Source organism: Molothrus aeneus, chromosome 2 (assembly GCF_037042795.1).
Source record: "Molothrus aeneus isolate 106 chromosome 2, BPBGC_Maene_1.0, whole genome shotgun sequence".
NCBI classification, from domain to species: domain Eukaryota; kingdom Metazoa; phylum Chordata; class Aves; order Passeriformes; family Icteridae; genus Molothrus; species Molothrus aeneus.
The window spans coordinates 27,300,568-27,324,588 of NC_089647.1; the positions used below are offsets into that span (position 1 = coordinate 27,300,568).

General features: G+C 39.5%; 1 protein-coding gene across 1 annotated transcript in view; it reads right to left on the reverse strand.

Moving 5' to 3' along the window:
• Positions 1–656: 656 nt before the first annotated feature.
• Positions 657–24,021, reverse strand: part of KPNA1 (karyopherin subunit alpha 1) — a 51,033-nt gene continuing 27,668 nt past the window's right edge. Inside the window, exons 8-14 of the mRNA XM_066572145.1 lie at positions 22,692–22,791; positions 21,958–22,121; positions 20,742–20,820; positions 18,443–18,568; positions 5,545–5,672; positions 4,627–4,805; positions 657–3,696 (exon numbers count right to left, since the gene is read on the reverse strand). Coding sequence (XP_066428242.1) covers positions 3,509–3,696; positions 4,627–4,805; positions 5,545–5,672; positions 18,443–18,568; positions 20,742–20,820; positions 21,958–22,121; positions 22,692–22,791 — 964 coding nt within the window. The 3' untranslated portion in view covers positions 657–3,508. The remainder of the gene's footprint in view (positions 3,697–4,626; positions 4,806–5,544; positions 5,673–18,442; positions 18,569–20,741; positions 20,821–21,957; positions 22,122–22,691; positions 22,792–24,021) is intronic.

Here is a 24,021-nt window from a genome sequence, read left to right on the forward strand (position 1 = left end):
AATTTTGAAGAAAATATGAGACACTTTTCTAGTGTTACATGCTGCCTGACAAAGCTAAGAGAAGAACACAAGAATTCCAAAAACTCCCTCACCTACCCTCTACATGAGACCATGCTGCCTCTTATTTAGACACAAAACAACAACAGATCATTCAAAACACAGCGTGACCTTCACAAAAGTGGCAGCTAGAGGCATTCTCTGAGATGGTCCCTATCTGAGCACATCCTTCAGGAGAGCAGAGAATTCAATGCTTCTAGCAGGGGACACAGCCAACAGAACTGCGTTAGGAAGCAGTGTTCAAGCAATATGATATAATGATCCTCAAACTTTCACTGGCACTTTCCTCCAAAACAGAGTCCTTCATCTGTGCCCTGACTGTTAGTTATTAGATGGTAACGTTACACTACATGTTTGGCTCTGTTAAATGCAGGTAGTTTACTTGCCCTTGGCTTAGCAAGTAATTCTGGTCAGTCTGTATCAGTGAGCTTTTCCTTTTATAATTCACAAGTCTGATCTCCCTTCTGTACCTATTTAATGTGCAGCCTTTGTTCAAAGTAGATTTTGTTTCTTTTCAACCTATTAATAAGGCTAAGTAAAGCAATGCCAAGAACTGGTTGCTGGAAGATCCTGATGGAAATACACTCAATTAAGCACCATTTAAAATTACATTGAGACCTATGAGTTAGCCGCATTTTAATCCATTTAATGTGTGCCATGTTGATTCTTCTAGTGGTGTGGTTTTCACTCAAAATATTATGCAGTACCAGTCAAATGCCTTACACAGTCTAAGTATTTAGGACAACAATATTACCTGTGTCAACCAGGCCTGTCATTTCAAACAAACATACCAAGTTTAAAGATTTATACTTATCTGCTCTGAATTCACATATCCACGGCAAAAGTAACAAATACTGGCCAGGCTCCTTACACAGGAAGGCACACCAGTCAGCTTAAATGGACTCTTTTTTAATTCACTCATTTAGAGGCAATTGTCATTACTTTCTTGGGGGGCAGGGGAGGGAAACGCCAATGCACCACATTGTTTTCACTAGCCTGGAAGAGAAAACACTAATATATATAGATATATAGGTATGTATATATATACACACACTTTATGCGTGTGTGTATATATATGTGTGTGTGTATATATGTATATATACACGCTAGTGTATATATACACAGAATATACATATATGAATATACAGAATATATGCACACACACTTTGCTCAGATTTGTTTACAAAATATGTAGCATTTTTATACCATCCAATAAGAGGTACATGGTTTTAAACAAATCTTATAGAAATGACATGTTATTGGAAATTTACACGTAAAAAAATCCAGCACAAAAAAATCCAAAAGCTAAAACAAGATTTTGCTACTAATCAGTGCTTCTATCACCCTTCAAGAAAAGAGAAACACAGTTATTTATATGTGATGTAAAGGCAACATTGAGGGGTTTTTTTGCTTTTTTAAATTAACCACCAAATTTAACCCCCTAAAATTACAAAGAATTGAAGTCCATTTACAGATCAAGTGCAGTAAACTAAATGTTCCTTCAGCACAAAGCAGCACTAGAGAAAATAACTGGGAGACGGAAAGTGGAGGCCAACTGGCTTAGCTAGGGAGGCAGCAGGTGGCTTCTGCAGTGGCCACACAGGTCAGAGTCTCCATCCTGAAGCAGAGACAGAAGACTTTATTTAAATAATGGTCACACAGAGCTGATGTTCAGGCCTTTGCCTAGCTTCTTTCAGCAGTATGACAAGTGACTTATGTGTTTTTATAACTCTGTATCCAATGGGCTGGTTTTGCTTTTGCAGTGGCTTATCACTGAGAGGAGTCATGAGGATCTTGAAGACAGTTCTGCCACAAACATTTACCACAGCTATGTGACGCTGCAGTTGCCAGTGGCGATTTTGAAATGTTTACACTGGACAAATGTGTGTTCCAAGCATCCAAAATGGCTTGAAAGAACATAGCCTGATGCAGGGGGGAGCGGACGGCCTAGGGAATCCATTGCATTCTCCAAAATGGAACTGCCACTTTGAATCAGGCGGCATCTCCCCAGATGTGTGAAGTTTGGTGCCAGTGTCAGCTGAACTCAGTGAGGAGTGGCTGGCCTTTGCATCAGAGGTTTGTGATCCAAGCAGGTTGCAGAGCCAAGAACATGCTGCTAGCAGAAGGGCAGTCTCCAGCTGTGCGGCAGCTGCCATGCAGTCAACGATGCCTTACAGATGTCATCTGGAGGAACCATGCGTTCCACGCTAATTCACCTGAAGTCTCATCAACAGCAAAAGGGAAAAGTGAAATGAGAAGGCCAGGTGGATCCAGATGTAATAGTACTATCCTGTGAATGTAGTGTCATTTTAGTTAAATAAGGGCCTTGGCCAGGAGGACTGTATTCCATCAGGTGAGCTGGAGAGGAAGCTCTTGTCTTGTGAAAATGAAAAGGAGATCTAACACTCCTTGTGCCAAGTTTTACAAATTAAGAATTCTGTATTCAGAAGTTAACTTTTCAGAAGACAAATCTGTTCAAGTCACGCTGTGTAAAAATGTAAAGAGGCAGACAGAGGAACTCTTCAGCCATAACTAGAATACCAGGGACCAGACTCTGGAGCATGGAGCCAGAAAGGGCTTGATCTTTAAGGAAGGCCCAGCTGGATCATACTGTGGCTGGCAAGCAGAAGTGGGGGCAGTTTCTCCATTCTAGAAGCTGTTTTGGAAAGTCATTTCTGGGGAGGTGTTAAGAGTAACCTATTCACAGGTTCTTTTTTTGTGGAGGGAGAGTTAAAACTGGAAAGGTATACAAATCTCCACAGTGGTCTGCAATCCAACTTGGGAGCTCAGTGTTGAGACAGGATGGGGCCAGATGTGTTCAGTATTCCCAAGAACCACAAAACATGTCCATTGCAGCCTGTTGTTGCAGGGGCCAGAGAACTTACTCCATTGTTTGTAACATGTTCCTCATGCCAATAACCCCAGCTGGCACATACAGCAAGGTAGATAGAACGTGTGTGAAGGTTTAACGCATCTCTCGCAGCCGTCCAAAGAGGCATCCAGGGGAGAACATGAGGGATGAATTCAGCTACGTTCTCAGAAAGGCTGAATGTCTCCCTGGACTGCAGGCACACTTTGCAGCAAATACAAGAGAAAGGCAGCCTTCTCTTGGATGCCAGAAGTGGGGGGCCAAGTGGAGGAGGGATTACTTTCCTGTAATAGGAACAGGGAATATCTCAAAGTATAGAAAGGTGCCTCAACTCCACAAAGATGACAGTGGAGAGATTCAGAATCTAGAGGAGAAGGGTGATTCTGGCGACCCCTTGCCAAGGAGGGGACATCCTGCCACGGAGAGCCAAAAGTTTTCCAGACGTATGTAAGAGCATGTGCACAAGGCAAGCGAATGAGCGCAAACAGGGTTATGGAAAACATTGAGAGAATCACTCCACGGGTGGCTTGTGGCTCGACAACAGGATTGGCTAGGTAGAGGAGCACACAGCACAGGGGCACCTCAAAGCTGGAAGCCTTCCATGGGAGCCTCACACTGCTGGAAGATGTATTGTTGCTGGTTGATATCCACTTGTGGGGCAATGCTGCTGTCTTCATCTTCTGTTCCAAAGTAGTGCTCAATCAGATCAAAGGCCTTCTGATAAATCTCTTGATTCTCATGGCTCTGCAGAAATTCAATCTTGTCCAGGCCTGCAGAGAAAAGCAGTACATAAAAGTTACAGCTCAGTCAAAGGATATGACCATGACAATTTTCAGTCTGTTTCATTATTCCCTCCCACCTTCAGAAAGAACAGGCTTCTCTATGGAGACCTGTATCCAACTTGTACTCTCCAGAACCAAGGAAAGCCAGTTTGAACTACAGAGATCTCTGTAACTGTGTTATGTGTTTCGTACCTTTTGTCTGCCTTTACCCTTTCACTCAAAAATTAAATCAACAAGCTTGAATGGGTAAAGAACAAGGCCTCAAACTCTAAGACTTTTAGGGCTGTATTTCCTAAAAGCATGTTTACAGTGCTTTCTTTATGAAGACTGTGACTACAGAATCACCTACGTGTAAGCTGAAATAAACTTCTGATAATCATCTGGTCCAACCTGCAGCCCATCCCAGCAGTACTAATCAACACCAGATAAGATCTGATGTTGTGTCTGGACAAGTGTTCCAAACTTCTAAGGATGGAGACTCCATTTCCTAACCTGTATAATATATATGTATACAATGCAGTTAAACTCAGACAACCAGTTTTTGGGCAGGCTTTAAAGGACACGGGCAAACTCAAGCCTTGAAGTCAGATACAAAGAAAAATAATACAGCAGGGAATGATGCTATAATGAAATCCAAATGTTAGCAATTCTAGTAAATCTCTACTGCTGGGAATTGTAGTGGTTTTCTTCTAACACCTTTTATTCTGTACGAATCAAGAAAAAAAGATCTGCACATTCTTCTCCAATCGATACACAGACAAAGATAATGTAGAAGATGGAATACTCTGTAGACGTATCAAAGAACAGATTATTTTCAGTCACAGTGATAAGGGAACTAACAGAACTGGGCTGCTGAGACTCCAGTGAGTTTGTGACCATGTCAGTATCCCCTGATTTCCCCAGGTGTTTTGCCCATACCATACGCTTCTTCAATAAGAGCGCAGTAAGGATTAATGCCACTGCCACTGCGTTTGGATTCCTGCTCTCCAAGCCTCAGGATGTTCTCCAGCCCATTCAGAGCTACTTGCACAATCTTGGAGTCCATTACTGTCAGGAGGTCACAGAGTGGTTTGATGCATCCCAGTTCTACTAAGTATCTGAAAAATATCACATGGAATCCAGTAAATTGTCTGCAAAATTATAATTGGTGTAGCCATTTAAGCACTTAGTATGAAGGTCAAACAAATCAAAACAATCAATCAGATGAAGTATCAACTTGACTGGAAAAATTAGAGAAATTAAAGACATCTATTTCTATCTAGTCAATTCTGTTGAAACAATGAAAATAACTTTAAAATCCTTTCTCTGTCTCATTCTCTCCATATAGCTCTGAAATAATAATTTATTTTTTGTACCATAAACTATATTTCTATAATAGTAACTTCTAAATATTTTCTATAAAGAGCAATTATATTAATTTAACATGTTTGTAAAGTCTTTATTTGTATTTTATACAAAACTGCATATAAGCATAATGGACCAGTATAAGCAAAACAGGAGAAACAATGCATGTGATGCCATTGTCCAAGGAGCTGAGCTATTCCTCTCCAGACTGTTACTGCACTCTGTTACACACTACACCCCTCAGAAGTTAGTTTAAAAGCTGCATTTAGGTTTTTTTCACTTAAGGCAAATGGTATAATTATGTAAATAAGTATTACAGCTGAAATACTTTTATGATTTCTCCCTGAAGGAATGAAAGGCCCATTCATAACAAGGACATGGTGTCTCTGGATACAGCAGTGAAAGCTTTCTCAGTTTCTAGGCTGATAGTTTGTTGTCTTGCACAAACACTAACTCAGTCTATTGCACTCAAAGATTTAAACCACTTCATACTTGATCTGTTCAGCAGAGCCTCCCGATGTTGCGTTTGTGATTGCCCAAGCAGCTTCCTTCCTTGTCCGAAACTCGGCCGTTTGCAAAATATTTATAAGAGCTGGGAAGATATGGGCATCTATGACTGTCTGCAAAAACAAATGACATGGCAGGGTCATAATAAATATTAGAAATAACTTCTTTACCCTGAGTTAGTTAATGTGCATGCCCAGCACAACACATTAAACAATGAAATGTCACTTTATCAAACACCAAAACTGATAAATCAGTTTTCAGCTTTACATTCAAAACCTTAGTTATTGCTGTGGTCTGTTCTCATTCGAAATTCATTCAAAAACACATTCAGACTCTAGTGACTGCCATATCTAATGAGTTACTTAATCATCCCCTGACAACAAAAGAATGCCATAGTTTCTTTATTTTTCCAGGTAGTAAACCTCTCAGCTATTAAGTCAGTAAAATATTAAGTCATTAAGATCCCTTAACTTCATAGGCCTCTGTGCCATTATACATTTCCAGTGCACAAGACAACAGAGCAAAGTTGCTCATGTAAGAACTGCTCAAAACAAGCAACCACCTGATGAAAAGACAAAGCACTGATGGTTTGGCAGTAGGGTTCTCCTGCTTCGCTCAACAAAGTGATAGAAGCCAAATGAACATTTGAGCAGCAACTTAAAGTTTCTGGTAACTCCTTCTGAAAAAAGCCTTTTGCAATAAGATGAAAATTAAACCAGTTTTGTTACATACCTATGAAAAGGATTTGAAACATTTTGATAAGGATCATTCAACCAAGCAAGATCTCAGGATTACTTTTTTAATCTACCACTTTACAAGCATAAATCATCACAGAACTAACAAAGGGAAATCCAAAGAAAGCCAAAAAGATCCTTTGCACAAAGTTCTGCAGAAGAAAACAGATTACATACAGCAAAAAGCTACAGTCAATTCATAGTGTGAATGGCTAACCTGGTAAAAATAAAACAATAGTTTAATATTTCTTTTATCCTTCCTGTTTGTCTGGGTATCCACACTGCCTCGGCTTCATAAATCCATACAGCCTCTTAGTTGTACCACCCAACAGGCCCACGAACAGTCTCCTGTTCTAAAGAATCCCCACTTCTGATACAGCAAAGGAAAACTATTATCTCCATCACGCCACATTGTACTGCATTTCTACATTGCCAAGAATATTTGAAAAAGTATCCTTAACTGAAATTTTAGAACACGACGACTGAAAGTGATCGGTCATAAACAGGAGCCAGCTATTTTAAAAAATCAAAAAACATAAAAGGAAGTATCTTAAAAAAGAGATGCATTTTACCCCCTCATGTATTTTACTGCAAAAAAAACCCAGTTAATTTGTGAAATTATCACTGTAGGGTATTTGAAACATGAGAGCATCTGCTTCATTAAGGTTATCAGATCAAGGACCTTTCCAGCTCAAAGGCAGATACAAATAACAGGAAAGTAATAAATAAAACACACTGTGACACAAACCCGATAGACAAGGGATAAGGAAACAATCACAAAGAAGAAAAGGGTTCAGTCACTAATTAATATGTCATTAAGAAACTAGAGGCAGAGAGCCAGCCTGGACTTTATAGCTGATGACAGGAACAAGTGCAACTGTGCAAAACTTAATAACAAATATTTCCTTAACTATTTTACCACATAACCACTCTCTCTGTCCCACCTGAGCACTGTAAAGGTTAGGTGAGCACGACTCACTTTGGGCAAGGAATTGGACCAGACCTCAGGAGAACCCCTTGTGTCTGTGGGGCCAGCAGCTGCAGTGGGTGGGGGTGTGTCAGCAGCAAAACGGGCCATGAAATCAGGTCCCATAAAACGTGAATTTGGGGGCAGCAACTGGTGTCAGGTCTTGGATGAAAGGGTCACCTGCAACTGGAGCAGGTGAAGGTCTCAGCATCAACCACTGGGGCAGGATCACAGCCCATAGGGTCCATGTAACTGGATGCCAGCTACTAGAGGGACTGGAGCAAAGCTTAATGAAGATCCCAGCACCTCAGCTGCAAAGGAACTGCAGGTCCCAGAACCCATTTGCCTGGGCACCTGCCCTGTGTGGTGAAGGAATTTATGTTATCCCCAAAAGCAGTGGTGGGTATGGAAGACCACAGTGTACTTAGATTGCTGGCAAACTGACTGAGTAGCAACTGGGAGGCCCAGGATCCAGGCATGGACAGAGGGTTTGTGCTGATATTCAATGGGTCTGCAAGCCTGGAGATGCCCAAGACAAACGTGTTCATTGGTTTGCCAGTGAGACTCAAGCTGAACCAGCCAGTGAGTAGAACCCAACCACAGGGAGTCAAGAAAGCTCCTGATGCAGCCATGGACAGCAGCTGAGCAGAGAACCCACACTGGTACTTGGGATATCTGTGACTGTGCACCTAGAGAGTGAGAGCATAAGTGTTTTCACCAGTGAACTTCAGTTCTCATCAGATGGAGAGGAGAAAGGGGACTTGTCAGTCTACACTTTGCTTTATGTGAGTCCAGAGAATTCTATACAAGGGTGTTGTTGAGGCAGAAGCCCTAAGAAGAACAATGTGTTCCAGGAGGTCAAGCACTGCCTACTGAAAGATCTTGATACAGATCTAGGATAGGGATATTTGAGGGCATCAGGATTTTACTACTGTGGAAAAAAACAAGTAAAAAAAATCTCATTATCACTTCTTAAATCCTCTCCTCAAAACAATCCTTTTACAGGAGATTCATTTCCTTAAAAAGTGTATTCTCAAAACCAACTTCTATAATAAATACTAAAATCAGAGTATGTTACATGATAGTGTGCAACTACATCAGCACACTTTATCTGACAGGCAGTAACTAACACTTGAGTCTTCTTACTGCCAAAAAAAAAAAGTTACCTTAAAAGGTTTCAACTTAAAACTTGTAAAATAGTAAGACAATTCCAAAATAAAGGGAATTAGCAACAGGAGGGCATTTAAGTGGGAGAAACACAAGATTGTTACTGTTTTTCTTCAGGCTCAATCAACTTTGAACTCTTTGCTTCAGTGTTTGAATGCTTCAGTTCAGTGGGTAAAATTACTTTTCTTAAGAGTGGTGAAATACACACTTGAAACTTCAGAAAGAACTGAATCCAGATCTCACATCTCTTGGCTGAGTGCTCTTACCTCTATTTCTATTGCATAAAAGGCTATGGGGACCTTGCTTCATTTCTGCTCTACAATGAAATTGGCTATCTTTACCCAAGCAGAACAGGATAAAGCACCACAATGAAACACAGCCTCTCATAAGGCACTTCTCTGAAAGAGACTGACTCAAGAGAGGTGATTACCAGTCAATATACTTTTATGTTTTCTGCTGCCTGACAGGCAACATAAGTGTTGCCATCTCACCCTAGCATGAGTCTGAGTGAAAGGTTCTCAACTCTCCCCCTGTAACATCACAAAGCTTTTCCACTAGCACCCTCTCAAACAGTTGAAACTCTAAGAGCTCAGGTTTAAGGAAAAAAACCACATTAACTAGGTGAGAAAATGGTCTGCTTTAACCTTAACATCTTCACTAGATTTCAAAAGTCTAGTTAAGCTCAGCAAGGGCGGAAACAATAAAGTACCAATACAGAGTAAGTGCTAGGCAGCATCTATATTTACACCCTATGATTTGCAGCCTGCCCACAGCAGTTACTCTTGAAAGCACACTAGAATGCCTAAGGATTCCCATCTCTATGATATTTTATGTGGGAACAACAGTTACTGTGGAAACAGGTCATGTTTCCCTTTCAGGTAAACTTCTTTAGGTGATAAAACAGTAAATGCTAAAACAGAATTTGATTTAGTGAGGGGGTTTTTTGTTGTTGTTTTTTGGTTTCTTGTTTTTTAAGAAAAGCAAGACTCAGGCAGAGCAAAGCCCTAAAGAACTGTGGCAGGATGAGGCACTTAAAACTTCTAAGGACTTAGACTGGCTTAATTCAAATTACTTTACCTTTTTAGCATTCCTATAATGTGTGTGCCTGATATGGAAGTGTGTTTAAGACTAAAGAAGTGTAGTGCATAGAAAATGCTCAAGATAAGTATAGCTTTCAAACAAAAGGAAGACAGTTAAGGGATTTCTGTTCAACAAGAATTTGAAAAACATCAAGAAATCAAAGAAATAAAAATATTTTAGGTTGCCACTACTAGGCACAGAGGTGCTATCTACAAAATGCATTAGAAATCTCTTTTTTGCATAATAGGCAATCCAAAGCCCGTCCTTTAATACGTTAACCTAACACTGAAGTTTTTGCCCAGCTGCATCCATTGGTATTTGCTGGAACTGAACCCCATCTGGAGTCATAATTACAAGTCTTTCCGAAAACCAAAACTGATTTTTAACTGAAATTGAATTTTAATTGAAATATGGACTTTCAAACTTAATTTCTAATGCTCAGTACTTCAGCAAACCTGACCCTCACTTCTTAAGTGTCAACTTTTCTATGTTTGGTTTGGGGTGTGTATGTTGTTTTGGTTTGGGGTGGTTTTTTTAATAGTTGGTATCCCAGTGATATAGTCCTCTAGGAGGGTTGCCTGTCTCTTGGAAACATTCCACCTATCTTATTTTAATCAAGTTTCTTCACTTCACAGGATTGTATTTTTAAAGAGTGAAGCTAGATTACAAAAATGAATTTTTCATTGCACCTGCATGGATGTTTAATCAAAATATATTGTTAGTTGTTGTTAGGGAGGTCTTCAGCCCTAGTATATTAAATTCATATTTTGAGCCCTGTGAGAATCTGCTTCTCCCCCTTTGGGTTCCCACACCTAAATCACTTTTGATGTGCAAACACACGCACACATTCAGCGTGCACATGCTGGCACCACATGCCCACATATCATTCAACACATAAATGTGAAAGCAAACAAGTCTTAGACTGTGATATTTTTCCTGCTCCTGCAACCTCTCACATTACCTTTAACAAATCAAAATAACAGTCACCATATAATTGGCAGCTGTAAATACAGCTCTACTGCTCTGATCTCCCCCTCCTGGCTGGAAATTTTAGTTCTCAGTGACTTCTTTTCCAGTTACCTTGTTTATTTATTCAATTTACAACTGCTTCATAAATAACTTAGCAAATATTTGTAAGCTGAAACTACTTCACACTATGGCATGGGTACAAAGAACACTGCCTTCCTAGAGTCAGAGAGGAAGCACTTCAGATCTCAGTTCTAATGAACCTTTATGTTGTTGACACAGACACCTAAGCCTACCCTCCAAACTGTGTTTGAAGCAAACTTCTAGCCAGTTTACACAAGGCTGTTATTGCCATCAGGAAGAACCTACAGTATAATGAGCAGCACCTTGTTGAGCTCTCTCCTGCTTTTGGGATCGGTCAATCTTAAAAAAACCACAACAAAGAAAGGAAAAACCAAACCGACCAACCAGCCTCCCAAAGGCAGTAACACACCACTGACTGCTGTGGGTTTCAGCCACAATACAGAAATTAAATGTACTCTAGCTCTGCTGCCCTCAATGTGGTATAAGGTATGCAGAAGCCTGAAAGCAGATTTTGTACTTAAATACAAAGTCAAACCTGAAAGAGATTAATCTTTGACTTTCTCTAGTCTGCAAACTAATATGACCTTGTCAGCAACGCTGTATTTTGCTCTTAATGAATATACTTCTTAAAGTTCTACTACCACAAACAGCATGGTAAGATTCTTAGGTTACTTATGCAAACTATGACATAAACTAAACACACTGTATATTTAAGCTAACTTGATGCCTGTATAAACCACAGCTCTGTGTGAATCATGTAACTTCTTTTCCATGTCCCCAGCACTGCTTTTGGAGTGGTCCCCAGTGGTCTTTTTGGAGAAGAGCCTCTGACAAATCTGAGCTTGTAACTTTCACCACATTTTGTAAAAATGCATTTCATTCCAGAGTTTTTACAACTGACACACAATATATCATTTGCCACATTTGCCCATGTCACTCTTCTGCAAGGTTAAGAAACTCTAGAGGAGGAAAAATATGGCACAGGTCCTGTGGCTACCATGCCTACCCATACTCAGACTTCCAGATGTTCTTGTGAAAATTTAAGGTATGTTAGAAAAGAAGAAGTTTCTTAACCTGTCAAGAGCAGAGAACTCCTATGATGTCTTCACTGTCAGACATGGAGGATTGTGTCTGAGTACTGCCCTCCATAGCTTTTCAACGGGTTGCGGAGTTAAGACACAGAACATTTTTTGAGGTATGTGATAGCCTTTCATACCCTTCAGAAGGGTCGACAGTCAGGATTAAGCTTCAGTTGTGCAGTTCTCCTTCTGACTCCCAGGAAGATGTAGTTCCCCTTCTCCCTGACTGGGGAAGCTATCCACTGAAGTACAGCAAAGCTGTATACAAACTAGGAAATTAACAAACAAAAACTATACTTAGTGACAATCACGACTGCATCAGGATATACACATCCACCCCAAACCTTGAAAGCACAGAAATAAAGAGGGGAAAGACTGCTGCATTCCACCACACTTTTCTGTTGCCTAGGCACTGTTGATAACACACTCTGAAAGGCTTTCACTTCCACCTTTGGTGGGGAAAAAACCCCATACTTCCTGTGCTTTAGTAAGAGCCACCAAAGAAAGTTCAGCACGCACTTTCACACGTTTCATGCATGTTATTTACATTGCCTTAACACTAGAAAGAGTTTACTTTTTGTGTTGGAGTGCAAATCTAATAGTGATAGGCTGCTGCCTTATCTTTTAGAAGTGACAGTGAAAGCCTTTGGAGTGTGCTACCAAACAGCATTGTAGGCAGTATGAAAGTGGAGATGAATATAAAAGTCCTTCCCTCTGACTTTATATTTCTATACTTTACAGTGGGTGGATGGAGGGAGTGTAACCCAATGCAATCTTAGACAACACTAAATATAGTTCTGTCTGTTAATACTGCTTAGGTAAAATACCTATTAGATTCATCAAAATATTTTAATGTCTTCATGGATTGCTAGATTATGGCTTGAGCACTACCCAAAGTTCCACAGCATTTTAACATCCCAACTGTTCTGAAGCAATAATCCACTAGTTGATCAGCTGGTAACTTGCAAAAATGTGGGTTACTATGCCAGGCAGATGTGAAAAAAATTATCATATGCTGAAATCATTCTTGCCTGATTTCTAGCTAAAGATTGTGCATGTTCAAAATCCAGTGAACACCACAGAGAGCGGAACAGATCTGCACCAGTTTATTACCTCTAGTAGTAACTATTGAGCAATTTATAGGGACTGAGAAGAAAGGAAAGTAAATAATTTAATTTAGAGCTGCATCTAGTATCTTAGTATCTTAGAATTCCTACTATAAGGAAGACCAGTTCTCAAGAAGTAACGTTTTAATTCATCACAATGTGAAATTCATGTAGAGAAAGGGAAAAAAACCTACCTCAACTCACAGATGAAACAGGTTCACCCATGAACTTAATTAAATCAAGTATTCATCCCAGATGGGAATTAGCCTTTATCATCACAGAAATTAAAAACAGACTACACTTTTATTCTCCATTTTAGCATGTAACCATATTCAAGAAACATTTTACCAAACAGCATTTTTTAACTTCAGAAGTCCTTTTTTATTTAAGTGCTTTTCAGCTCAAATGTTTACAATGATTTTGCCAATACATAGGAGTTGTCTGAAGTAATACCTCAAAGGCATTTTCAAAGAAATTCAGATTTATCAGCTCTGGAGCTGAAAGGAGGCTTCCTCACATCTTGTACCTCACACAACATTCTCCAGGTTGAGACTAGAAACTAAAGAATCAAGGGTCTTTCTGGAACTTGTTACACATCTGTGATGGTACTTTCCTTTCAACACAAGGTGATCATTGCAATCACACCTGCAATTGCCAATTTTACTTCCAAGAAACACTGACTTTGAGCTCTTCAATCAAGCATGTTGTTAGCACTCTCCGCTGTGCTTTACTTCACAGCTTTCTCTAATGAGCCATTTTCTGCAGTTCCAAAAATCGAGGCCTCATGATGGACATGATTTGCAGTATGTCATCATTACCAGGATAGTTATATCCCAATCATAAGCAGAAACACTGGGTTTTAATTTAATTTTTGTAACTGTCAGTATAGGGCATGCACTTAGGGCAGTCATTTTTTCACTACAAAGCAAGTGTGAGCTTGGAGTCTGAATGCAGATCAATTACTCTGAATGGGGCCTGAGGGACTCCTAAAATACAGCTTTCACTTTTGAGAAAATGCTTCTTACATTATTTTTCCCTGGACCTGCATAACACATCAACACAGTTCCAACCTTGTCTGTGACATATCCTAAGGCAGCTACTTTTAAGCTGGATTCTTTTAAACCCACATGTATTCTAGTGATTTGTTTGACACATTTTTCTTCTTGATACAAGACTCCTGAGAAAGAGAACTTCTATGCAAATAATCACAAGTATTTTTCTATGCAGATTTAAAGGGCTTTTTTTGCACTTTTAGAGAGTCACTGCTAGAAATGAAGATGCAATACTAATGGCTCACAGCATTAATTTCCCTCTCCCTTCTGACCTCACCTTTTCAAGTCACCATGCAATTCTAATCTGTTCTCAACAGAAAGGCAGCTGATCTGTGATAAAATACCCCAAAATATTTTAAAACTGCTAAACACACACATGCATAGACTAATGATTTTGTTCAGGTAGATGAGGCAAATTCTGTTTTAACAAAGGAGAGGTTATTTTATCCTTACTCATTTTCAAACAAAGGCGTGGTAACAGTTGAGAAGACCAAAGATTACCAGGGATACAGATAAGACTCTTCAGCTAAAGCCTCACTTGTGCCTGAGTGAATACCAGGTGTATGAGTACTGAGCAAACAAGGACAGGCATCAACTCCTTCACTTGAAAACAGGACAATGTGGTACAGAGAAGTTACAAAGAAGTTACAGAAGTGAATACATTACTGAAATAGCTTCTGGTGCACTAGAATTCAAGTTACTTCTAGGACTCCTCATAACTGTATCTTCAGTAGATCAAGAATATGAAAAATAAGAGATCCCAAAGTTTTGAAAAAATGCTCTAACAACAAACTAGTTTCCATTGTCATTTCTGATATGTCTTTATGGAATGAATTGTATAGGTACCTGGCTTCTTAAAGCTCTTCTTAAGTTTGGAACATCCCTATACAATTACACATCCTGAAGCAACCCTCCAACAGACTTGAGAAAAAACACAAACTTAAGACAATATATGTGGTTGAACTGTTCCTCAGAAAATACGATTAGACTTTGCAGAAAAAGCAAAAATGCCCTTCTAGAGAGAAAATACTGTATTTTGAAGGTGGGTGTTGAAGAGATAAAGAGCAAAGAAAGAAGAAGAAACACAAGAAATACAAAGGCAAAAACATTTTACCTTGGTATAAGCAGCAGTAACTACCTCCTGGGAACTGCTACTTGCACAGCCATTACAATTGCTGATGCGGGAAAAAAACCAGTGGTACAGTTGCTGATTTCACACAGCACCTTTTGTTAGAAATTCAGCTAATACTCAGATTAACACACAAACCACAATAAAAGCAGAATCAAAATTCTTGGAGCTCTACCAAGGTTAGATTGAGTAACCATATCATTCTCTGTATCTGACAAAAAACATGACCTCCAGCGGTAAAAACAAAATCCTGACCAAGAAAGCCAGAGCAAATACCACTGTAGGGGGTTCCTTTCCTCACAGTCCCACTTCCATCTTAGTCATTTCTTTACATCAAACAAGAAGGACCTACAGAGCTTTCCACCTTTCTAAGTTTTTGGGTTTTGCCTACTCATTTCCTAACATAAGGATCTCTGAATGTTAGATGAGCACTCACTCTCATTTTCAGGAATTTCAGGTATCTTATCGAAGACTGAAGTATCTTTCACAAAGGTATTAACTTTATTTCCTATGCCTTCTGAGATGAAGCCCTTACTGAAGGTATTAAAGCTTTATGCTTGCCCCTTCAGCAGCTGAATGTTCTTTGCAAGGGAGAATGTAAACCAAAAAGATTCCAAGTGCCACCTGCAAAGGCTATAATACACTTATTCCTCAGAAAAATCATGCAGCCTTTTCATAGTCTTGTGCAAGTTTTCTGCAAAAAGATAAGTAGCTCCACCCCATAGGTGAAGAGAGTTAACCACTTCATGCTAATTCTGGTCACACAGAATAAGTAATCCAGAGTCATCATTATAAGAGCAGCAATCAGGCTGCCTTCCAAGGGAAACAGAGGCAACAAGTACACCTTGGCTACTTTTGCCAATATATTAAGAGGTTTGGTTCACTTTCTGTGTAAACATTGTTTCTTCCAGGTTATTAAATAATATTAAATTAATTTAATTAATTAATTAAATAATTGTGTAAGACAAGTATTTCCAGAGTCTAATATTTCTGACATTTATTGCCATGCCTCAAAGAATAAATGTCTCCAGCCAGACCTTTATTTACCCTTTGCAATCTCTGAAAATACTTTATGTATCCAATGAGGGAAAAAAGAATTGAAAAACATAACCTCAGAACTAAGTTTGATTTATATGAGATTGTTATTCAACTGCCTTGATAGAAACACTTGTATTTATCAGATAAAGCCTGGTTTCAGGGCCAGGTTGGATAGGGCCATGGGCAACTTGACCTGGTGAATGGCATCCCTGCCCACGGCAGAGGGGCTGAAACTAGATGATCTTTAAGGTCCCTTCCAAACTAAGCCTTCATGATTCTATTATTCACTACAATCTCTTTTCCCAACACCTCTGCAAAAGAGAAGGAATGAGGCAATGCTCTTTGTATTGGGCAAGGTTTTGGCAGCAGTGGGAGGAGCTACAGGACCAGCTTCTGAGAAAAGCTGCTAGAAGCTTCCCCCCTGTCTGACAGAGCCAATGCCAGCTGGCTCCAAGATGGACCTGCAACTGGCCAAGGCTGAGCCCAGCAGAGACTGTAACAGCAGTTCTGTGATAACTCATTTAAGAAGGGGAAAAAAATATTGGGCAAAAGTAATTGCAGCCAGAGAAGAGAGGAGTGTGAATATGTGAGAGAATCAGCCCTGCAGACACCAAGGTCAGTGCAGGAGGAAGGGCAGGAGTGCTCCAGGTGCCAGAACACAGATTCCCCTGCAGACACCAAGGTTGGTGCAGAAGGAAGGGCAGGAGGTGCTCCAGGTGCCAGAACACAGATTCCCCTGCAGACACCAAGGTTGGTGCAGAAGGAAGGGCAGGAGGTGCTCCAGGTGCCAGAACACAGATTCCCCTGCAGACACCAAGGTTGGTGCAGAAGGAGGGGCAGGAGTGCTCCAGGTGCCAGAACACAGATTCCCCTGCAGACACCAAGGTTGGTGCAGAAGGAAGGGCAGGAGGTGCTCCAGGTGCCAGAACACAGATTCCCCTGCAGCCCATGGTGAGGCAGGACACTCCTGCAGCCCATGGAGGTCCATGGTGGAGCAGAGATGCACCTGCAGCCCATGGAGAACCTCAGGCTGAAGCAGGTGGATGCCTGATGGAGACTGTGACCCCATGGGAAGCCCACACCAGAGCAGAGTCTTGGTTGGACTTGTGGCCCTGTGGAGAGAGAAGCCCACCCTGGAGCAGGTTTGCTGGTGGGACTGGTGACCCCAGAGGGAACCCATGCTGGAGCAGGCAAAGAACTTCCCTTCCCAAGGAGGAAGCAGCAGCAGAAACAACCTGTGAAGAACTGATTGTATTCTGCACTGCCAAGGAGAGAAGGAAAAGAATCAGGGATAAAGTTAAGTCCAGAAAGGAGGGAGGGGTGGGGGAAAGGTGCTTTCAAGATTAGTTTTACTTCTCATTATCCCACTCTGATTTTGACTGGTAATAAATTCTAATAATTTCTCAAATTGAGTCTGAATTTGCCTATGACAGTAATCGGTGAGTGACCTCTCCCTGTCCTTAACCTCAACTCATGAAACTTCCCTTTTTTTTCTCTCTCCTGACCAGTAGAGGAGTCACAGAGCAGCTTTGGGGGACACCTGACATCCCACCAGGTCAAACCACATCCCTTAAAAACAAGCAAAACATTCCCTAGTACAGCTGCTCTTGAACAAAACTTGATATTCAGGGAAAACAAAACATATTGAGCTGTTTCTTCTTCATCTAGCCAAAGACTTTTCTCTGAGGAAAAGGTATTCCATCTCTCATTTATACCACCTGGAGACAAGGTCTGAGAATTCTTCCTGATGGCTGACACTCAGTCCAGACTCAGAACAATGATTTAATCTTCTGGAGCCTAATTGTAATGACTGACGTAAGGGAGTGGGACTCATTTGCTTCTGTGTGCTATCACTTAATATGAAGGGATTACAACATTTAGTGTAATCAGAAAGGGCAAATCCCAGGACAACATGTTAGATAGCCCCCATTACTGTTCAGTTTTATAAACAGCAGATTTAGATTTGGTTAAGCACACATGCCTACAATGGGGTATTGTAAGGCCTATTTATGGAAATTATAAAAGGAATTATAAAGAAATATTAACAGAAATAAAGTACTTTCAAATGTATGTCTGTGTCCAATGGTGAAACCAAGAAATATGTGAAATTATTTGATTCTCAAAGTTTGTAGCCTATTCTTTTCATACTTGAGAATTTCTGTATCTTCGTGACTTTCAAAAGCACAAAGCAAATTATTTATGACAAAATTTTCTTGAGCTCAGCCACGTTTTGGCATTTTCTACCATGACTGTCTTCTCCTCCTTTATAATGTGTAGAGGATTAGAAAATTAAATTATTTGAATTTGGAGATGACTGGGTCATTGAAATATTCTAATTACACACAGTAATATACTTCTTGTATGCAATTATGTATCTGTGACAATGCATTAACACAAATATGCACTTTATACACAAAAAAATCACCCGTGTCCCTTCTAGTCTGCAGGACAAAAATTACTGATGATAGCTGAAAAGATTACCTGGATCTGGGCTTTGTTTCCAGCTGTTATATTAGATATTGTCCAGCATGCTTCCTTTTTGATAGATTCTTTGGGGCTGCTTAGCAAGTGCAGCAAACTCTGCAGAGCTGAACAATTCAGAATTACCTGAATACAACAGGAAAAACAAAACACATCATAGAAGAAATTTAGGATACAGAATCACAGGAACAAGGAGTACAATGTCTTGAAAATATAAAAAGCATACCCCATTAGATGATCAAAGTTTAAAAAAAAAAAAAACAACACTAAATATACACATGCACCAAAAAAACCCACAGCAAGAATTAATAAATAAATTTTGCAGGAAAACTAAAGAGCAAAACTACCAAGTTTTTCAGGTAAGAGATTACATCTTCATAATGATTTCAGTGTCATCTGAAAACAAGAAGATATTAAGCACATTATGACCAAAAAAAATTAAAATTATGGTATTTTCCTGTATTTTTGTACAGTTGTAAGCACCAACTACTTCTGTTTCCACATCTGCTGGCACTGTGGTGCAGAGTGTAATCAGAGTTGTATGCAGTGACAGTACAAACAAACAACTCTTATTTAAAAATTTACAAAAATTGCAATAGCCCTACAATTTTACAGCGCAGAAAAATTGCAACAAAATTTCCTAAACGACCAAAGTACAACAGAAAATGCCCCAGAACTTGGATGTTACAAGACAGAACCCTTGATTATGTCATGTGTGATAGTGAAGGACTTTTTGACCTGCTAAAAGGGCATAATAAGATTCAAAAAACAAAAAACAAACAATCTTTTTTTTTTTTAATTCAATTCTAACGATGAAGCCAAAAACTGGGAGAGTATACCAAGAAGCACAGTATTTTGCCTTGTGTGGCAAAAGCAGCACCTTGGAAAGAACAGTGTGGTACAGAATTTTATGGGAAATACTCCAGTCAAGTTGAATTACGGTCATGACTTGTGATCATGGAATCTGAGGAATTAATTCCCTTGCTTGCATCTCCCCTGCTCCATACTCTTAAAACCTGTGTACTCCCCACTAAGATTAAAAAAGCAAAGATTATGGTTCAGGATTTTATCAGGTGTCTGCTGGGACAGAATTTTTTTTTCTTCTTGCATACTATCTATGGTTTTAGCTATGTTCAAGCACTGCCAATTGTCAATAGTAGAAAATGAAAGAAAAAGTAAAAGCAAGTTTGTGCCCCAAGGTTTTACAGAGACATTCTTGAAGAACCTGTACCTTGCATTCACATCCAGAAATGTATCAGCTTTCAAAGCTGGGCTTTTCCTTCTGATTACTGATTTTTACATGCATCCTGTATCATTTTTTAGCATACAGCACAATCTGCAGGCAGGACTATCAAACTATCCTACCTATATAGCTCTCTAGAATTTTAGGAAAGCTCATGGTATGCTCCTCAGAAAAAATCATGCGCAACAAAAACATTTAAACTATTTTTTAATTAAAATCTAAGATTCATGCAATATTTAATAACCAGTATTGCATGGGAATTAGTGATCCCTTGTGGTTTTATCTTAAATGAAATTATGAAATCCCACCTCAATAATTCTTTATGACTGATCAGCAAAACAAATGCCACTGAAAAAAAACCACAACAATGCCTCTGCAATTCAGCTACACAAAATATATTTTAACAATCAAAAAATCATGTTATCTTCCTCCTAGGAATAAGATACTGAAACAGTGCCCTGATGCTGCTAACTCATCTTTAACTCTGGTCTCAGAGTCACAGAACTACAGAAGCGTCCCAGTGACAACCTAGTGCCTCTGAAGCACAGTTTCCTGCCTTCCAGTTTATTCCAATACAGGGGTGGGAGTCACTGCCTCCTACCTATGCTTCTCTAAATAAATGCCCAGACACAGCTACACGTTACCCAAAATATGAGCAGACACTTGGTTTTCATCATAAATATGACATATTTTCATCATATATACGATAGATTCATCACAGATTGGCAACAGCACTGAATGTGACAGGCCTTTGCTGGCAGTACCAGTCTACATCACGTAGCACAAAATTCAGCCTAAGAGACAGATTTGCTTGAAATAAATCAAAAACAGGGGTATTGCACAGCTGCCCACAAGTCCCAGACACAGCTACCTAAGAACCATCAGCAGTTCAGGACTGAACAGAAAAATGGAAAACCACCACACTTTGAAGCAATTAGTGTCATCAACCTTCACTTTCAAACTTCAAAAGGAACAAGAGGAGGTGCTTGTGAACAGGTTACCACAATTAACAGAAAGATGAACTGCAGTACAACACAAGAGAAAGTTCATCCATACTTGGGTCTGGATATCATCTCCTGTAACGATGTTTCCCACAGCTCGTAAGGCAGGAGATACAACTTTGTAGTCATTGTGCCTAAAATTGACAAAGAAAAATGTTAAGTATTAACCTTCCCAAAGCATCTCCAGCTTCACATTCTCAAGGAAGGGGCATCTATGAGCCAGGGGAAAACTTCCCTGATAAATCTGACTTTCACTACATAAATAAACAATCTGATTTTAAACTAGTGGCAAGACTTTCTAGGGTTTCTAAATATTTAGACCTTTAGATCAGTCAGCAGCACAAAAATAAAATACTAAAAGAATAAAAGGACCTCAGAGTACTTCCAAGCATCCTTGGGAGGAAAAAGTAATTATCTTTAACTACAAAATACACTTAATGCAGCACGCACAAAGGCCATGAATGAGACAGAAGAACAGGGATAGAAGTTGTGTGTATAACCCATCAAACCCTGTTTATTATCTTCCATCATCATATGCATCCCTTCATCATCATTGTTAAATCAGAACTGGAATACGAAAGGTGAAGTAAGGAATGTTTTTCTCAAATCAAAACTTCTTTATAAAAAGCCACTTAGAGGCAATATGTTCCATTCATTAATCCAGCAACACATTTGCTGTAACATTAGAGGCCTTAATTGTCTTTTTATTTACATCACTGAAAACCATTATTCCTTGTTCTTAGGCCATGTCCTGAGCTTGGATGTGAAACAATGGCTTTGAACAAGGCCAGTCTCTGTGACCCCAACTCTCACAGCTACACTATTCTGACCAAAGTGTGCATCTACTCTTCTACAGTAAGGGTTGAAGAAATTACTTGTATTTCAAGCCCGTGGTACTGTCAATTCTAGTAAAATGAACTATTCCTTATATTTTTATCTTTGGTATCCTTTAGGTAATTTCCTTGTTAAGTAACTATAATATGGACTTCAATGACACAAGGAAAATTCCAATGTATGTTAGAGATTTTACAAAAATGTATCTCTTAGGTGCAGGAAAATATCTCAGGAAACAGCAAAATTAGTACAAGAAAAATTCCATTGCTTTTGTTACTCATGACAAATAGAGAACACTGAACAGACAAGTAAAATTAAAACTCAAATCTTGCTCTTTGGAAATCACAACATTTCAAGACCTATTTAATTAAACTCCTTATTGTTATAATCTTGATGTCAGGGAAAAGAGTGACGCTTGCTTGCAACAGATTTCTTACATCAGCAGTTCCACAAGTCTTCTGCAGACTCCTGCATCAATCACAGCCTGGATTTTATCATTGGGGCCATCAGACAAATAGGACAAAGCCCAGCAGGCATCAGCTAATACATCTGTATCATTGACAAAGAGCAGCCAGGAAAGCACACTAAGACAAGGTGAAACCTGTAAGACATTAAGAGCAGATACATAAAATTAAAATGGCCAGAAGATCTATTATTATGTCAGCTGATTTTGTATGTCATTATTGGATTTGGTACTGGCATCTTAAGATTCAATACTCAGATAATTTCAGACCTAGCTAGCACTTCTGTGCATGAGTGCAGCTATACAAGCATGGAGAAGCATGTCTCCAGAAAAGCAGCACAGCAACTCTTCAGCCTCTACAGAACAACGTCTGCCAATAAAACTCAGACTTGTCCACTAAGATGTTACTTGTTACTAAGATGTGCCAGGTGCTGCTCTACAGCAGCCAAGATGTGCAGAGTTTTCTTCTGCCATGGGACAGTCATCTCCAGTATACAAACAGTGCAGCCATGTTAAAACAGTGGTTGTGCATGTCTGCCCAAAGGACTAAACAAAAACTTAAAAAAACTTCATCTGGAAGATGGCAATCAAATATTTCAGAATTTCTCTGATGAAGCATTCCTTCTGTTTAGTTTAAGTTTCACCACCTTAAACTAATAATTTGTTTATCATCACTTCACAATACATTTTCTTTCAAGCATCTCTTACCTTGGCAAAATCAGGAGGAGGATTTTTCCCTCTGCAGAGGTTGGACAGAGCCCATACAGCATTTCGGGTCATAGTGAGACGATTCTGTTTTGAAAGCAATCTAAAACAAACCAAGAAAAAAATAAAACCCTTGCTTTAAAAAAAATCAAAGCCAGGCAACCCTGCTAACTGTGTGAACCATCAAATCAAACTCTTTTTAACATACACCAGGGCAAAATATGATAGTTTTTTCCTATGAAAACACATCCTAAAGAAAATCATCCTTGATGGCTACTAATATACATGCTAGACACAGGAACCGAGTATCCCAACAAGAACAGTAAACATTACACTAAATTTCACTCAAATGCTTGGATACTGACGTGGCAAATTAACAGTCAAAAGAGGTGCAGGAATTGTGACAAAATTATTCTGAGGAGGACATGCAGGTAGTTTGAAGAGAATTCTTGTAGCCAAACTGCATTTTTATGTCAGTCTCAGACTATGAGTCCCACTTTGGCTGAAAGTCAAATGCAGAAAGTCAAGACCTAATCTTCCCACAAGCGTAACAATTCAGTTTCTTTTTCTCACAGCCATCTCCCACTGTACCAATGTCTTTATGAGAGTAATGGAGAATTCCCCTGCTGCAGTCTGCAAAGGACAGAGACCGAGTAATTGTAATTTGGACATGACAACACAAGATGGTGTCACTGGTTCAGCAATAATATACTTCTTAAGCAGAGGATCACCAAGATAATTAGCAGGCTAGAGAAATGACACGCAGTGGGACGTCAGTGACCTGGATTTGTTCAGCCTTAGAAGGAGATGGTGCGAGAGGAGATACAACTGCTGCTAGCAGCACTTTAACAGGTGGATACAGAAAACAGGAAGGCAGATCCTTCTCAAAAATGCAAAGTGACAGAACAAGAGGCATTATCAGGAGGCAACACACAGAAAATTCTGATGAGGTACCAGAACACTGCGTTTCACCACACCATGGTCAAATACTGCAACAGGTTACCCCGGGTAGTTACGGAATCTACTTTTGATGTTCCAAATTTGACTGGTTAAGTAGTTGAGCAATCTAATCTGATCTCACCTGCTATGAAGAAAGGCTTTGACTAGATGACCTCCAAAGGTGCCTTTCAATTTAAATTATTCTGTGACTCTAAAATAAGCCCAGACATCCACCCACACTGTAGAATAAAATAGTTCCAGCTTAGCTGCTTCTAAAACATGTTTGCATTTTAGCTTCATTTAAAAAGTAGTTCAGGAGTCCCCTTTAATAGCTGTGATTAGTCCACAGTAAAAGAAAACAGTATTATTATTCTTCAAGGCAAAACCCAAATTT